At 43.4% G+C, this 18,467-nt stretch overlaps 1 protein-coding gene across 2 annotated transcripts in view; it reads right to left on the bottom strand.

The window, feature by feature from the left end:
- The window catches only part of LOC133613561 (anosmin-1), a 242,013-nt gene that overhangs the window by 50,501 nt on the left and 173,045 nt on the right, over positions 1 to 18,467 (bottom strand). For both annotated transcript variants that reach the window (XM_061971191.2, XM_061971192.1), the window contains 2 exons: positions 11,749 to 11,811; positions 9,404 to 9,626 (listed from right to left, as the gene is read on the bottom strand). In XM_061971191.2, coding sequence (XP_061827175.1) covers positions 9,404 to 9,626; positions 11,749 to 11,811 — 286 coding nt within the window. The remainder of the gene's footprint in view (positions 1 to 9,403; positions 9,627 to 11,748; positions 11,812 to 18,467) is intronic.

Genomic DNA, 18,467 nt, shown 5'->3' with positions numbered 1-18,467 from the left:
CCAGGCCCGGAGGTGGGGCACGATGGCGAGCGCCTGGTGGCCGGGCCTGTCCCCATGGGGCCCGGCCGGGCACAGCCCGAAGAGGCAACGTGGGTCCCCCCTCCAATGGGCTCACCACCCATAGCAGGGGCCATAGAGGTCGGGTGCAGTGTGAGCTGGGCGGCAGCCGAGGGCAGGGCACTTGGCGGTCCGATACTCGGCTACATAAGCTGGCTCTTGGGACGTGGAACGTCACTTCGCTGGGGGGGAAGGAGCCTGAGCTAGTGCGTGAGGTGGAGAAGTTCCGGCTAGATATAGTCGGACTCACTTCGACGCACAGCAAGGGCTCTGGAACCACTTCTCTTGAGAGGGGCTGGACTCTCTTCCACTCTGGCCTTGCCGGCAGTGAGAGGCGACGGGCTGGGGTGGCAATTCTTGTTGCCCCTCGGCTCAAAGCCTGCACGTTGGAGTTCAACCCGGTGGACGAGAGGGTAGCTTCCCTCCGCCTTCGGGTGGGGGGACGGGTCCTGACTGTTGTTTGCGTTTACGCGCCAAACAGCAGCTCAGAGTACCCACCCTTTTTGGATTCACTCGAGGGAGTACTGGAGAGTGCTCCCCCGGGTGATTCCCTCGTTCTACTGGGGGACTTCAACGCTCATGTTGGCAGCGACAGTGAAACCTGGAGAGGTGTGATTGGGAAGAATGGCCGCCCGGATCCGAACCCGAGTGGTGTTCTGTTATTGGACTTTTGTGCTCGTCACAGATTGTCGATAACAAACACCATGTTCAAACATAAGGGTGTCCATATGTGCACTTGGCACCAGGACACCCTAGGCCGCAGTTCCATGATCGACTTTGTAGTTGTGTCATCGGATTTGCGGCCTCATGTTTTGGACACTCGGGTGAAGAGAGGGGCGGAGCTTTCTACCGATCACCACCTGGTGGTGAGTTGGCTGCGATGGTGGGGGAGGATGCCGGACAGACCTGGCAGGCCCAAACGCATTGTGAGGGTTTGCTGGGAACGCCTGGCAGAGTCTCCTGTCAGAGAGAGTTTCAATTCCCACCTCCGGAAGAACTTTGAACATGTCACGAGGGAGGTGCTGGACATTGAGTCCGAGTGGACAATGTTCCGTACCTCTATTGTCGAGGCGGCCGATTGGAGCTGTGGCCGCAAGGTGGTTGGTGCCTGTCGTGGCGGTAATCCTAGAACCCGTTGGTGGACGCCGGCGGTGAGGGATGCCGTCAGGCTGAAGAAGGAGTCCTATCGGGTTCTTTTGGCTCATGGGACTCCTGAGGCAGCAGACAGGTACCGACAGGCCAAGCGGTGTGCGGCTTCAGCGGTCGCGGAGGCAAAAACTCGGACATGGGAGGAGTTCGGGGAGGCCATGGAAAAAGACTTCCGGACGGCTTCGAAGCAATTCTGGACCACCATCCGCCGCCTCAGGAAGGGGAAGCAGTGCAGTGTCAACACCGTGTATGGTGGGGATGGTGCTCTGCTGACCTCGACTGCGGATGTTGTGGATCGGTGGAGGGAATACTTCGAAGACCTCCTCAATCCTACCAGCACGTCTTCCTATAAGGAAGCAGGGCCTGGGGAATCTGTGGTGGGCTCTCCTATTTCTGGGGCTGAAGTTGCCGAGGTAGTTAAAAAGCTCCTCGGTGGCAAGGCCCCGGGGGTGGATGAGATCCGCCCGGAGTTCCTTAAGGCTCTGGATGTTGTGGGGCTGTCTTGGTTGACAAGACTCTGCAACATCGCGTGGACATCGGGGGCGGTACCTCTGGATTGGCAGACCGGGGTGGTGGTTCCTCTCTTTAAGAAGGGGAACCGGAGGGTGTGTTCCAACTATCGTGGGATCACACTCCTCAGCCTTCCCGGTAAGGTCTATTCAGGTGTACTGGAGAGGAGGCTACGCCGGATAGTCGAACCTCGGATTCAGGAGGAACAGTGTGGTTTTCGTCCTGGTCGTGGAACTGTGGACCAGCTCTATACTCTCGGCAGGGTCCTTGAGGGTGCATGGGAGTTTGCCCAACCAGTCTACATGTGCTTTGTGGACTTGGAGAAGGCATTCGACCGTGTACCCCGGGAAGTCCTGTGGGGAGTGCTCAGAGAGTATGGGGTAACGGACTGTCTTATTGTGGCAGTTCGCTCCCTGTATAATCAGTGTCAGAGCTTGGTCCGCATTGCCGGCAGTAAGTCGGACACGTTTCCAGTGAGGGTTGGACTCCGCCAAGGCTGCCCTTTGTCACCGATTCTGTTCATAACCTTTATGGACAGAATTTCTAGGCGCAGTCAGGGCGTTGAGGGGATCTGGTTTGGTGGCTGCAGGATTAGGTCTCTGCTTTTTGCAGATGATGTGGTCCTGATGGCTTCCTCCGGCCAAGATCTTCAGCTCTCACTGGATCGGTTCGCAGCAGAGTGTGAAGCGACTGGGATGGGAATCAGCACCTCCAAGTCCGAGTCCATGGTTCTCTCCCGGAAAAGGGTGGAGTGCCATCTCCGGGTTGGGGAGGAGATCTTGCCCCAAGTGGAGGAGTTCAAGTACCTCGGAGTCTAGTTCACGAGTGGGGGAAGAGTGGATCGTGAGATCGACAGGCGGATCGGTGCGGCGTCGTCAGTAATGCGGACGCTGTATCGATCCGTTGTGGTGAAGAAGGAGCTGAGCCGGAAGGCAAAGGTCTCGATTTACCGGTCGATCTACGTTCCCATCCTCACCTATGGTCATGAGCTTTGGGTCATGACCGAAAGGACAAGATCACGGGTACAAGCGGCCGAAATGAGTTTCCTCCGCCGAGTGGCGGGGCTCTCCCTTAGAGATAGGGTGAGAAGCTCTGTCATTCGGGGGGAGCTCAAAGTAAAGCCGCTGCTCCTCCACATCGAGAGGAGCCAGATGAGGTGGTTCGGGCATTTGGTCAGGATGCCACCCGAACGCCTCCCTAGGAAGGTGTTTCGGGCACGTCCGACCGGTAGGAGGCCACGGGGAAGACCCAGGACACGCTGGGAAGACTATCTCTCCCGGCTGGCCTGGGAACGCCTCGGGATCCCCCGGGAGGAGCTGGACGAAGTGGCTGGGGAGAGGGAAGTCTGGGCTTCCCTGCTTAAGCTGCTGCCCCCGCGACCCGACCTCGGATAAGCGGAAGAAGATGGATGGATGGATGGATGGATGGATGGATGGATGGATGGAAATGCAAGCTGCCGTGTAAGTTGGCTCACTCGAGCCTTAAGAAAATGTACACAATAACAGTATTTTTATTCCAATGTATCAAATATCGCACTATTGCATTACCATAAAAATATTGTCGTAGTGTTGTCCTAATACCAATATTTTGGTACCGGTACTAAAATTATTTTGATACTTTTCAGTACTTTGATACTTTTCTAAATAAAGGGGACCACAAAAAATAGCATTATTGGCTTTATTTGAAACCAAAAATCTTACGGTACATTAAACATATGTTTCTTATTGCAAGTTAGTCCTTAAATAAAATAGTGAACATACTAGACAACTTATCTTTTTGTAGTAAGTAAACAAACAAAGGCTCCTAATTAGTCAGCTGACATATGCAGCAACATATTGTGTCATTTATCATTCTATTATTTTGACAAAACCTTTCAGAGGCGGTATAGTACCGAACATGATTCATTAGTATCGCAGTAATATACTAATACCGTACAACCATATTTCAGAAAAAACATAACGTAAGCAAAGCATCGGAAACCAAAACTCTTTGAAATCAATCTCTTTGTTTGTGTAATGTTCTTGTTGCAATATGTCCGTTTAGTGCAAGCTGCCGTGTAAGTTGGCTCACTCGAGCCTTAAAGGGGAACATTATCACAATTTCAGAAGGGTTAAAACCATTAAAAATCAGTTCCCAGTGGCTTATTTTATTTTTCGAAGTTTTTTTCAAAATTTTACCCATCACGCAATATCCCTAAAAAAAGCTTCAAGCTTTCCTGTGACGTCACATAGTGATGCCAACACAAACAAACATGACGGATAGAACAGCAAGTTTATAGCGACATTAGCTCGGATTCAGACTCGGATTTCAGCGGCTTAAGCGATTCAACAGATTACGCATGTATTGAAACGGATGGTTGTAGTGTGGAGGCAGGTAGCGAAAACGAAATTGAAGAAGAAACTGAAGCTATTGAGCCATATCGGTTTGAACCGTATGCAAGCGAAACCGACGAAAACGACACGACAGCCAGCGACACGGGAGAAAGTGAGGACGAATTCGGCGATCGCCTTCTAACCAACGATTGGTATGTGTTTGTTTGGCATTAAAGGAAACTAACAACTATGAACTAGGTTTACAGCATATGAAATACATTTGGCACCAACATGCACTTTGAGAGTGCAGACAGCCCAGTTTTCATCAACATATTCTGTAGACATACCCTCATCCGCGCTCTTTTCCTGAGGGTCTGGCGTCAGATTTCTTTGACTTTATCGTTGGAAATGCATCTGTTTTGAGTGTCGCAGGATATCCACACATTCTTGCCATCTCTGTCGTAGCATAGCTTTCGTCGGTAAAGTGTGCGGAACAAACGTCCAATTTCTTGCCACTTTTGCATCTTTGGGCCACTGGTGCAACTTGAATCCGTCCCTGTTCGTGTTGTTACACCCTCCGACAACACACCGACGAGGCATGATGTCTCCAAGGTACGGAAAACAGTCGAAAAAACGGAAAATAACAGAGCTGATTTGACTCTGTGTTTGTAATGTGTTTGAGAAAATGGCGGATTGCTTCCCAATGTGACGTCACGTTGTGACGTCATCGCTCCAAGAGCGAATAATAGAAAGGCGTTTAATTCACCAAAATTCACCCATTTAGAGTTCGGAAATCGATTAAAAAAATATATGGTCTTTTTTCTGCAACATCAATGTATATATTGACGCTTACATAGGTCTGGTGATTATGTTCCCCTTTAAGAAAATGTATACAATAACAGTATTTTCTTCCAATGTATCAAATTGCTTTATCATGAAAATATTGCAGTGGTACCGTACAGCGAGTTACTTTGTGATTCCCACCTCTCAAGATGACTGCATATTTTTGTATAACAAGCCCCGTTGGGGGTCCAAGATGCTCAGTCACATTTTGGACACATCTGAGAGTGATCTCACAGAGGGAAATGCTCCATTTCACTCTGCTTATGTTTGCTAATGGCTTCCAGCATTATGGATCATCGTGGCAACGACTGCACACACAACGTACGCTACGTGAACACACAGAAACTGTTATACTCTTTAGACCATGAGCAACTAATTAGACCTTTAACACCAAAGACCGCAGGAGCAATTTTGCTGGAACCTTCAGCAAAATGTTTATGTAATTCTGCGTAAACGCAGCGGCGACAGCCAGCTGTCACGCGCTCGCTAAATGATCAAGTAGGCAGCTGCTTGTGTAGGTTTTAAAAAAAACAAAAAAAACACTGGATGGTTTTCATTGACCGGGTCACTGGGATTTTCAAGGTTAAGGCTCTTTTCATCTTTCCACATTACCATTCTGTTCACCTTTTGGGGGCATGACATCCGCCATGGAGTCTCTCTCTCCTGAGATTATTTCACCATCTGCGTCCACCAGCTCGCATTCCAGCCTGTGTGCACTTGCCTCTCATTACCGAACGTGGCGAGGACACGATTGTGGGCGCACTGTGACTGCAGGGTGATTGAAAGCAGGCCGCGGCAGTTGCGGTTCAAAGATCGATGCGGACTCGTCCTCTGCAGCGCTTGGCTCTGGCCTGGAGCTACCAACAACGACGTGCTGATAGCGGACGCTGTGGCGTTCCAGTTACCAACTCGCCGACCTTGAATAACAGCTCGACACTCTCACAAAGGACTACTCAGGTTGCACTACTGAATGGTTTTACTGTACAGCTACAGTCATAGGACTTATAGGCTTCCCCCTATAGGTTGTGGTTAAAATACTTTGGAATACATTCTCAAACCTCAACGTTTTATGAAAGATTAGTTGGTGAATCCACCTGTGCCCCTGCAAATACACTATATTGCCAAAAGTATTTGGCCACCCATCCAAATGATCAGAATCAGGTGTCCTAATCACTTGGCCCGGCCACAGGTGTATAAAATCAAGCACTTAAGCATGGAGACTGTCTCGACAAACATTTGTGAAAGAATGGGCCGATCTCAGGAGCTTAGTGACTGTGCACCAGTGCAAAAAGCAAGGTCCATAAAGACATGGATGACAGAGTCTGGTGTGGATGAACTTGACTGGCCTGCACAGAGTCCTGACCTGAACCTGATAGAACACCTTTGGGATGAATTACAACGGAGACTGAGAGCCAGGCCTTCTCGACCAACATCAGTGTGTGACCTCACCAATGCGCTGTAAAATTCCTATAAACCCACTCCACAACCTTGTGGACAGCCTTCCCAGAAAAGTTGAAGCTGTAATAGCTGCAAAGGGTGGACCGACATCATATTGAACCCTATGGGTTAGGAATGGGATGGCACTTCAAGTTCATATGTGAGTCAAGGCAAGTGGCCAAATACTTTTGGCAATATAGTGTATGTTCTGCTTGATGGCAGGTGTGTCTTTCAACCAATCTTGCTCAAATTTGACACCATGTGCTTCTCAGTTGTGGTGATTCGGCTGAACACCCTAAGGCGGGGGTCAGCAACCCGCGGCTCTCGAGCCGCATGCGGCTCTTTAGTGCCGCCCTAGTGGCTCCCTGGAGCATTTTTAAAGAAGGTTTGAAAATGGAAAAAGATGGGTGGGGGAAAAAATTGCATCATTATGCCTCATTTGTAGGTATATTTGAGCTCATTTAATATTTTTCACGTTCATCCTCTTTGTAAATAATTTAGTTTTGCATGTCTTATGGCACATTATCTGTATGTAATATTGGCTGCATTTCTAATAGTTGTTTGTGTACCATGTTGTTCCAGACCACAGCAAACATTACCTAGCTTGCCAACGATTGTAATAAATCTATTAAAAGAAGACAGCCTGCCATTTCCTTTAACTTTAACACACATCTATACCTTTGGCCAGTAATTTCCAGGAGTTATCTCACCTTCTGAGTAGTCTCTAATTTACTAATGGTTTCTAATGTTGTAAAAATGTGTAGAATAAATTTTACATTTCAACATTTCTGTCAACAAAGATTTGCTTCAGCCTGCTACACAGTCATTTTGATAGTAGGCTAATATAACTAATATATACACTTACATCATGTGTTGTCTTCATTATAACATGTATTCAAGACTTTTAAAGTAATTTTGATAGTAGGCTATTATAGCTAATATAGACACTTACATCATGTGTTGCCTTCATTATAAGACGTTTATACGGCTTTTCATTTTTTGCGGCTCCATGACAGATTTGTTTTTTGTATTTTTGGTCCAATATGGCTCTTTCAACTTTTTGGGTTGCCGACCCCTGCCCTAAGGAAACTGTGGGTGCTTTACAGAGGGTATTGAGCTGTGTAAGAAATGTCATGTCAAGGCGACTTATGAGTTTGAACTTTGGGGTTTAATAACAGCACCCTCATGTGGTGCATTTTTCAAAAAATAATAGCACAGGCTACACAATAGGGCTGCATGTTTTGACTAATTTTCACCCTTTTGTGTGCAGCAATGCAGGAGGAGAAGAGATAGCTTACACACAAAGTAAATATACAGTACAGAACCACCAAAAAGCAGGTCTGCAATGAATTGGAAGCTGCTGCAACACAGGTGTATTATTTACTTGGCTCCACTTCGAAGGCGTCTTCTCCCCACGATCTTTGTTGTAGTTTTGAGCACTTCCATAGCGAGTCTACTGACAGATATAAATTACAACTCTATTGTACGTCACCATGTATTAGAAAAGGCGACGGCGGAAGATTCATGTCCATGCACGACCCAGTGTGCCTCATAACTAGGGATGTCCGATAATATCGGACTGCCGATATTATCGGCCGATAAATGCTTTAAAATGCAATATCGGAAATTATCGGTATCGGTTTCAAAAAGTAAAATTTATGACTTTTTAAAACGCAGCTGTGTACACGGACGTTGGGAGAAATACAGAGCGCCAATAAACCTTAAAGGCACTGCCTTTGCGTGCCGGCCCAGTCACATAATATCTACGGCTTTTCACACAAACAAGTGAATGCCATGCATGCTTGGTCAACAGCCATACAGGTCACACTGAGGGTGGCCGTATAAACAACTTTAACACTGTTACAAATATGCGCCACACTGTGAACCCACACCAAACAAGAATGACAAACACATTTCGGGTGAACATCCGCACCGTAACACAACATAAACACAACAGAACAAATACCCAGAACCCCTTGCAGCACTAACTCTTCCGGGACGCTACAATATACACCCCCCGCTACCCCCTAGCTCCCACCTCAACGCCGCCCACCTCAACCTCCTCATGCTCTCTCAGGGAGAGCATGTCCCAAATTCCAAGCTGCTGTTTTGGGGCATGTTAAAAAAAATAATGCACTTCAATAATAAATATGGCATTGTCATGTTGGCATTTTTTTCCATAACTTGAGTTGATTTATTTTGGAAAACCTTGTTACATTGTTTAATGCATCCAGCGGGGCATCACAACAAAATTAGGCATAATAATGTGTTAATTCCACGACTGTATATATCCGTATCGGTTGATATCGGAATCGGTAATTAAGAGTTGGACAATATCGGAAATCGGCAAAAAAGCCATTATCGGACATCTCTACTCATAACAAAAGGATAGTGAAAAAGAAGGACTTTAATGACTACAACATGGACTACAATGGCGGACGTGCGCAAGGGACTCTGGGTACAATTATATCAAACGCAGAGGTTTTTCCCCACCGCTGACATCACATGTTGTGCAAATTCCAAACGGCTCGTATGGCAAAAGTAGAAAGGAAGGCATGATTATTGTATAAATATCTCTGTAATTCCTCCACGTTTTTATATTCAAATTTTCAGGACTATGCAGATCCCAAAATACACAACAGAAATAACCAATAGGTAAGAACAGTTGTTTTTGCACAATAGGGCCCCTATAACAGAACTCATGAAGGAAAAATACTGCTTCTGACGTGCCCTTAGATAAATTATTGGCCTAGTGGTTAGAGTGTCCGCCCTGAGATCGGTAGGTTGTGAGTTCAAACCCCGGCCGAGTCATACCAACGACTATAAAAATGGGACCCATTACCTCCCTGCTTGGCACTCAGCATCAAGGGTTGGAATTGGGGGTTAAATCACCAAAAAATGATTCCCGAGCGTGGCCACCGCTGCTGCTCACTGCTCCCCTCACCTCCCAGGGGTTGAACGAGGGGATGGGTCAAATGCAGAGGAAAAATTTCACCACACCTAGTGTGTGTGTGACTATCATTGGTACTTTAACGTAAATGTAACTTGAATTATCCCAGGTTTCGCCGGACAAATTATGACAAAGTTTCAATTACCTTTGTAGAGGTTCTTGGGCAGCTGGCAGGTGTGGCCACAGCCGTTGGAGCAGCACTTTTTGACGGCCGAACACTCTGCATCCTCCTCGCAGCTCTCCACGCAGGCTGCCGCAAAGCCACTTGCCTTCTCCGGAGCAGGACAGTCGCCCTGCTTGACGCCTTCGATTGACTTAAGAAACTCGCAGCTGGTGAGACACTCGTAATGCTTCTTGGGAAAGAGGGGCTGGGAGGAGAAAAACAAGACAAAACCTATTTTCATTTATTTACCACTGAAAATTATTCAATTTGATTTCTAATACACAGCAAGTAAAATAAGACAATCTCAGTGGAAACTCTAACAATTGGGAATTTGACCACAATTTAAGGAAAAAATTGCTTCTGAAATCATACAAAGTTTTGGAGATACACCTCCAATGACTTTTGTCCATGTTTATCAAAAGTTGGACTAGTGTTGTCCCGATACCAATATTTTGGTACCGGTACCGGTACCAAAATGTATTTAGATTATTTTCGGTACTTTTCGATCCTTTTCTTATTAAAGGGGACCACAAAAATTTGCATTATGATGGCTAGTGTGACGTCATAGGTCAACCGGAAAAGGAATTAATTTAACCGAACTAAAATTAAATAAGCGCCCCCCGGTGTACAGGAGGCACACTGTATATGACCAGTCGTCTCGTTTGAGAAAGTGCATGGACAAGTGGACTTCACACGTAGGTGCAAAAATACAAAAAACAAACTATTTGTGAAATCAGACTAACTTAGTGCATGGAAACAGTGACTGGTTTTCATCTGACTTTTTGGAACAAAAATTATTTCCATGTCACATAGTTTACACTGCACACCAAATCATTTGTTTTACCCTCAAGTGACACAGATCAGAATTTTTGGAAAGTCTAAACGCTCCAAAGTGCTTCAAATGTGATCTTTTCCTATCAGATTCAAGCCACATCAGGAGGTATTGCGACTCCAACTGGAATCTGATATTTTCAAACGGAGCTGCAGTCCAAAACGGCAATGCGTCCTGAATGTGACCTGACTGCGACTTTTACGTCATCTTTGGGCAAACTACGTCATTCGTGTGCGCAGGATACATCATCACAACATCCGATAAAGTAAATTTTCGGCTGCAAAATTTTCTGTGCAAATATTATGCTATTTGTAATATATGAAGAAATACAAATTATATGATTTGATTACCGTATTTTTCGGAGTATAAGTCGCACCAGAGTATAAGTCGCACCTGCCGAAAATGCATAATAAAGAAGGAAAAAAACATATATAAGCCGCACTGAAGCCCGGCCAAAATATGAAAAAAACTGCGATTTATAGTCCGAAAAATACGGTACAAAGAAATAAGGACCGGAATTGACGCGTATCTGCTGTGACGTATTTGCTAGTGTTGTACCGGTACCAAAACTATTTTGATACTTTTTGGTATTTTTCTAAATAAAGGGGACCACAAAAAATTGCATTATTGGCTTTATTTTAACAAAAAATCTTTGGGTACATTAAACATATGTTTCTTATTGCAAGTTTGTCCTTAAATAAAATAGTGAACATACAAGACAACTTGTCTTTTATTAGTAAGTAAGCAAACAAAGGCTTCTAATTTAGTCAGCTGACATATGCAGTAACATATTGTGTCACCGACATTTGCGGTCCTCTCCAAGGTTTCTCATAGTCATTCACATCGACTACCCACTGGGTTGTGAGTTTTTCCTTGCCCTTATGTGGGCTCTGAGCCGAGGATGTCGTTGTGGCTTGTGCAGCCCTTTGAGACACTTGTGATTTAGGGCTATATAGATAAATATTGATTGATTGATTGATTGAAGGTGAGCCACGTAAATAAGACCGCCCACAAAACGGCGCATCCGAAAGCAACTGTCAGAAAGCGGCTTGAAGATGATCTGTAAAACATAATCTATGCAACATTTTGACCAAAGAACCACCATTAAATGTTATGTAGACCACAAGGAAGTGTTTTACATTTAGAAAAAAATTATAATATATGACTCCTTTAATGCGCCCTATAATCCGGTATATGAAAAAAGATCAAAAATAGACCATTCATCGGCAGTGCGCCTTATAATCTGGTGCGCCCTATGGTCCGTAAAATACGATACTCTTTTGTTGGTACAATATAGATTGGTGTGTTTGATTATTATTATTTATTGTATAAATAGTTTATCAAATTACTAACTTTTTGTACACTTGTACAACAGTCATGAAAATAAATGTGACTTAATATTGATGCCAACAGTTTAATTATAGGCTGCGAGACTCCACTCTATTTTGTTGCGTGGCTTTACTAATGCAAAAATATACCTCTGCTCAGGACATACCTCGCACAAATCCTGGCACTGGTTTTCTTTCAGGTCCCAGGATTCCTTGCAGGGCTCCAGGCACTGTAATAAAAAGTAGAAAAGGAGTCAAACACATCAACAGATCACTTTTGTTTGCTCGTCACAGGGGCCACACACCTCTTTTAGCTACAGATGCCCCGCATACCTTGAAAAGACATAAACAATCTTCATCATAGAGCAAACACCGACTAAGGTTTGGTCCATTACGAGCAGACAGACACGCCCTGTCTCTTGTAATCTACGTGCTGTTTGCATTCATGCCTGACACAGAGTTTTTCAACCTTTTTTGAGCCAAGGCCCATTTTTTTAACTGAAAAAATCCAGGGGGACACTATCCCATCCTCGTCGCCATTGTTGTGTGCCAAACTTGTCACTTATTAGCAATCTAAGCTTAATAATACACCAAAAGAAAGCTTATTGTCTTTTTCTGTCTTTTATTCCCGCTCTTACATTTTCCACTTCCAGGTGTCCAACACACAACACGTGTCATCATATCCCGTGTCCCCCGCCCTTAGGTCCCCCTTACAATGGTTCCGCTATTGTCCTGTGACCCGAGTAACCAATAAATGACAGACACCACCAGCAGAAAATGTTAAAAACGAAACTCAATAGCCTATATTGACAATATAAAGTCGTTCTCATCAAATACCTGACGCAATTGTTCGATAGGACTTCAAACTAGTGATACCAATATTTTGGTACCGGTACTAAAATTATTTCGGTACTTTTCAGTACTTTTCTAAATAAAGGGGACCACAAACAAATTGCATTATTGGCTTTATTTTTACAACAAATCTTAGGGTACATTAAACATATGTTTTTATTGCAGTTAAGTCCTTAAATGAAATAGTGAACATACAAGACAACTTGTCTTTTAGTAGTAAGTAAACAAACAAAGGCTCCTAATTTAGTCTGCTGACATATGCAGTAACATATTGTATCATTTATCATTCTATTATTTTGTCAACATTATTAAGGACAAGTGGTAGAAAATGAACTATTCATCTACTCGTTCATTTACTGTTAATATCTGCTTACTTTCTCTTTTAACATGTTCTATATACACTTCTGCTAAAATGTAATAATCACTTATTCTTCTGTTGTTTGATACTTTAGATGATACCACAAATTTGGGTATCAGTCAGATACCAAATAGTTACAGGATCATACATTGGTCATATTCAAAGTCCTCATGTGTCCAGGGACATATTTCCTGAGTTTATAAACATAATATACATTTAAAAAAAACGAAAGATGATGTTGTGATGCCAAAAAATATCGACGTAATCATAGTAGTATCAAATCGATACGTGCTTGTACTTGATATCATTACAGTGGATGTCAGGTGTAGATCCACCAATGGGGTTTGTTTACATTGTGAGGCCGGTGAGCTACGGTGTGTAGTGAAGCATGTTTAGCTATTCCTCGTCCTGCAGGGATGATACTTGTAAGAAACTTACTTTATTTGTCGCCATGGCGGCGAGGATTAGTGATTTAGAAATAGCTAAAACACTGCCGACGGCGGATGGACGTTAGCTAGCCATGTCTTAAAGGGGGTCGGGGGGGGGGGGGGGGCCGGGGACCGGTACGTTTCACAGACGGTATCATACCGAAAATGATTCATTCAAACCATAACCATCATTAATTCTCTTGTCTCAAAGTAGGCTTACAAAGCAATGAGCTACCTGCTGCCACCTACTGGTACGGAAGAGTATTACATGGTTACTCTGCTGATCTCCAGACAGCACAGACACTCTACAACGGATTGCAGATTATAACTATTGGTTTGCAGAAAATATTTTTCCGACCAATTAGGTGAAATTGCATAATTTCCCACGGCACACTAAGGTACACTAGTGCAGTGTTTTTCAACCACTGTGCCGCGGCACACTAGTGTACCCTGAGATATTGTCTGGTGTGCCGTGGGAGATTATGTCAGTTCACCTAATTGGGTTAAAAAAATGTTTGCAAACCAGTAATTATAATCCGCAAATGTGTTGTTGTTGAGTGTCTGTGCTGTCTAGAGCTCGGCAGAGTAACCGTGTAATACTCTTCCATATCAGTAGGTGGCAGCAGGTAGCTAATTGCTTTGTAGATGTCGGGAACATGGTTTGTCACGATCACAATATGCAGACGACAGAGCGGGAGGCAGGGAGCAGGTAAAAAGGTATCTAATGCTTAAACCAAAAATAAACAAAAGACTTAGGGATGGCTATGCTAAACAAAGCTAAAACTGAACTGGCTGCAAAGTAAACAAAAACAGAATGCTGGACGACAGCAAAGACTTACAGCGTGTGGAGCAGCAGACGGCGTCCACAAAGTACATCCGTACGTGACATGACAATCAACAACAAAATAGGCGCACAAGACAAGAACTAAAACACTACGCACAGGAAAACACCAAAAAACTCAAAATAAGTCACGGCGTGATGTGACAGGTCGTGACAGTACACCTACTTTGAGACAAGAGCTATAGTGATGCATGCTTGGTTATGGTTTGAATTCATTTCCAACAATTGCGAGAACAACTTTTTATTGTCAATATCGGCTGCCGAGTTTCATTTTTCAATGTTTTCTGCTGGTGGTGTGCCTCGAGATTTTTTCAATGAAAAAAATGTGCCTTGGCTCAGAAAAAGTTGAAAAACACTGCACTAGTGTGCCGCGGCACAGTGGTTGAAAAACACTGCCTTAACAGCCAGGCCTGACACTGTCTGGCACCGGCAGAAAACTCCTCCCGCTTCTTACAACAATACGCTTGCTTTAAAGCTCTTGGGATTCCCTTCTTTTAAAAAAAACAAAAAAACAACAACAACACATGGAAAGCATTTTGAAAACATTTGGCTCAAGAGAAGGATAAAATCGGCACGAGTAATGCACAAAGCCATTTTGACAAACATAATAGGATGATAGAATTTAAAAGAAGCAATTTGGTTTGTAAAGGGTTTAATCCATCAGCTCCCTCCTAATGAATCAAATCCAATAATAGTGATTGAACATGCACGCCCAATAGAACATGGCACGTGGGGGAGGAGGTCCACATGTGACCGAGAGGTTCGATGGTACTGAGGGTGTTGGCTGCTGAAAGTCGGCATGAAATCCCTCAACGTGGTGCCAGACTGCATCTCTGAAGCAACCGGAGCGGTCCAAAAACCGCACCGACCCGAGCCAAAGCCCCTCATTGTGCACATGCCTCTTCTTAGCGTTGTGACACCGCGACATAGTTGCGTACTTTTCAACACATTCTTGATCCGGGGACGCTAAGATCATTTTGCAAGGGGGGGTGGAAACATGGGTCGGTTGGCGCCAGAAAACCGTTGCACATGAAACCAAATTTCTAGGTATAATGATTGATAATAAATTGAACTGGAAATCTCATGTAAAAAAATATACAACGTTAAGTAGCAAGAAACACGTTAATAATGAATAAAGCTAAACACGTTCTCGACCAGTGAGATACAGTCTGGTGTGCTGTTGGAGATTATTTAATTTCACCTATTTGGGTTACAAATATTTTTTGCAAACCAGTAATTATAGTCTGCAAATTATGTGTTGTTGAGTGTCGGCACTGTCTAGAGCTCGGCAGAGTAACAGTGTAATACTCTTTCATATCAGTAGGTGGCAGCCGGTAGCTAATTGCTTTGTAGATGTCGGAAACAGCGGGAGGCAGAGTGTAGGTAAAAAGGAGTATAATGCTTAAACCAAAAATAAACAAAAGGTGAGTGCCCCTAAGAAAAGGCATTGAAGCTTAGGGGAGGCTATGCAGAACGAAACTAAAACTGAACTGGCTACAGAGTAAACAAAAACAGAATGCTGGACGACAGCAAAGACTTACTGTGGAGCAAAGACGGCGTCCACAATGTACATCCGAACATGACACGACAATCAACAATGTCCCCACAAAGAAGGATAACAACCACTGAAATATTCTTGATTGCTAAAACAAAGTAGATGCGGGAAACATCGCTCAAAGGAAGACATGAAACTGCTACAGGAAAATACCAAAAAAAAGAGAAAAAGCCACCAAAATAGGAGCGCAAGACAAGAACTAAAACACTACACACAGGAAAACAGCAAAAAAAACTCCAAATAAGTCACGGCGTGATGTGACAGGTCGTGACAGTACACCTACTTTGAGACAAGAGCTATATTGATGCACGGTTTGTTATGGTTTAAAGCAGTGGTTCTTAACCTTGTTGGAGGTACCGAACCCCACCAGTTTCACATGCGCATTCACCGAACCCTTCTTTAGTGAAAAAAAAAAAAAAGTTTTTCAAATCCAAGAAAAAGTTATACGTTTTTTTACTGGTGCACAAAATGAACCGTGCATGAACATCAACTTGTTCAAGGAACAAAACCAACACAGTGCATGAACTCACAACAAATTACACACCTTACACACATTACCATGCATTGATTAACGACTTAAACAAGTTGAAAAACTTATTCGGGTGTTACCATTTAGTGGTCAAATGTACGGAATATGTACTGTACTGTGTAAACTGTACTGTTTCATATAATGTATTATCTTCCTTTGCAATCTGCTAGTAAAAGTTTCAATCGATCAATCAAACAACCTGCAAGTCAGATGAAAACGTAGAGGGAACATTGTTTGGGGGTATCCATTATACGCCGATAGGGAGAAGTTTTTATTTACACGATAAGTCGAATGTGTCTTTACCTCCGTGGCGGAGGCTCCACCGAACCCCTAAGGCCGACTCACCGAACCCCTAGGGTTTGATCGAACCCAGGTTAAGAACCACTGGTTTAAAGTCATATCCAACAATTGCGACAACGACTTTTTACCGTCAACTGAGTTTAGTTTTTTATTGATTTCTGCTGGTGGTGTGCCTCCGGATTTTTTCAACGCAAGAAATGTGCCTTGGCTCAAAAAAGGTTGAAAAACACTGTTCTACCATATCTGAGTTATTGTGCAGAAATATGGGGAAATAACTACAAAAGTACACTTCATTCATTAACGGTGTTACAAAAAAGATCAGTGAGAATAATACATAATGTCGGATATAGAGAACATTCAAACCCTTTATTCATTGAATCAAAAATACTGAAATTCCATGACTTAGTGAATTTGCAAACAGCTAAAATTATACACAAAGCAAACTACAACCTGCTACCCAAGAATATAAAACAATTCTTCTCAACAAAAGAGGAGAAATATAATCTTAGAGAGAAATGTAATCTAAAACATTTGTACGCACGTACAACACTTAAGACCTTCAGTATATCAGTATGTGGAATTAAATTATGGAATGGATTAAGCAAAGAAATCAAACAAAGTACTAATATGATCCACTTCAAGAAACTTATCAAACTTAAAGTGTTTACAAAGTACAAAGAAGAAGAACCATGATAAACATTCTGAATTTATTTCATCCATCCATTCATTTTCTAGATAATCTTACTCATTTCATCATATGAAATATAACTTACTTCAACAATTATTATTTATTTATTTTTATTGTTATTACTTTTATTGTTATTACAACAATTTTAGCCACTGCTATGTAAAGGAAAAGGGGTAGGATTAAATAAGCTCTGCTTCTTCTTACTCCTTTTCGAACATGTCGAATAGAGAAACTGGACATTGTGACGTATCATGTTGTATGCATGCATGTTCCAAATAAACTCAAACTCAACTCAACTCTTGTACCCACCATCAGATCACGTTTTTTCAGAGAGGAAAACCTTGGATGGAAGTTACCTGAAGTTACATGAGAGCTGTTGTGAGCCAAGCCCCTCTCAGCTCCCATAAGCACAGTAGCCCCTTTCACACTGGCCTTATAAGGCTGTATCAGAGTCGAACAGAGGCCAAAAGTGTGATGTTTAACATCCGACACTCACTTCTTCAACTCTGTTGTGTTGAAAACCAGGGATGTGTAGGTGAGCCATATTAAAAAAAAAACATTAGGACGACATAAAATGTGTTTATTGAACTGTGTTATAAATATACAGTCGTGGTCAAATGTTTACATGCACTTGTAAAGAACATAATGTCATGGCTGTCTTGAGTTTCCAATCATTTCTACAACTCTTATTTTTGTATCTGTGGTCGGAGGAAACAAAATGTAGCTGTTTGGCCACAATACCCAGCAATATGTTTGGAGGAGAAAGGGTGAGGCCTTTAATCCCAGGAACACCATGTGTACCGTCAAGCATGGTGGTGGTAGTATTATGATCTGGGCCTGTCGTGCTGCCAATGGAACTGGTGCTTTACAGAGAGTAAATGGGACAATGAAAAAGGAGGATTACCTCCAAATTCTTCAGAACAACCTAAAATCATCAGCCCGCAGGTTGGGTCTTGGGCGCAGTCGGGTGTTCCAACAGGACAATGACCCCGAACACACGTCAAAAGTGGTAAAGAAATGGCTAAATCAGGCTAGAATTAAGGTTTTAGAATGGCATTCCCTGACTTAAACCCCATTAAGAACATGTGGACAATGCTGAAGAAACAAGTCCATGTAAGAAAAACAACAAATTTAGCTGAACTGCACCAATTTTGTCAAGAGGAGTGGCCAAAAATTCTACCGGAAGCCTGCCAGAAGCTTGTGGATGGCTACCAAAAGTGCCTTATTGCAGTGAAACTTGCCAAGGGACATGTAACCAAATATTAACATTGCTGTATGTATACTTTTGACCCAGCAGATTTGGTCACATTTTCAGTAGACCCATAATAAATTCAT

This window comes from Nerophis lumbriciformis, linkage group LG13 (assembly GCF_033978685.3).
Source record: "Nerophis lumbriciformis linkage group LG13, RoL_Nlum_v2.1, whole genome shotgun sequence".
Classification (NCBI taxonomy): domain Eukaryota; kingdom Metazoa; phylum Chordata; class Actinopteri; order Syngnathiformes; family Syngnathidae; genus Nerophis; species Nerophis lumbriciformis.
The sequence above is the reverse complement of the archived record's forward strand: the minus strand, read 5'-3'. Positions and strand labels throughout refer to the sequence as shown.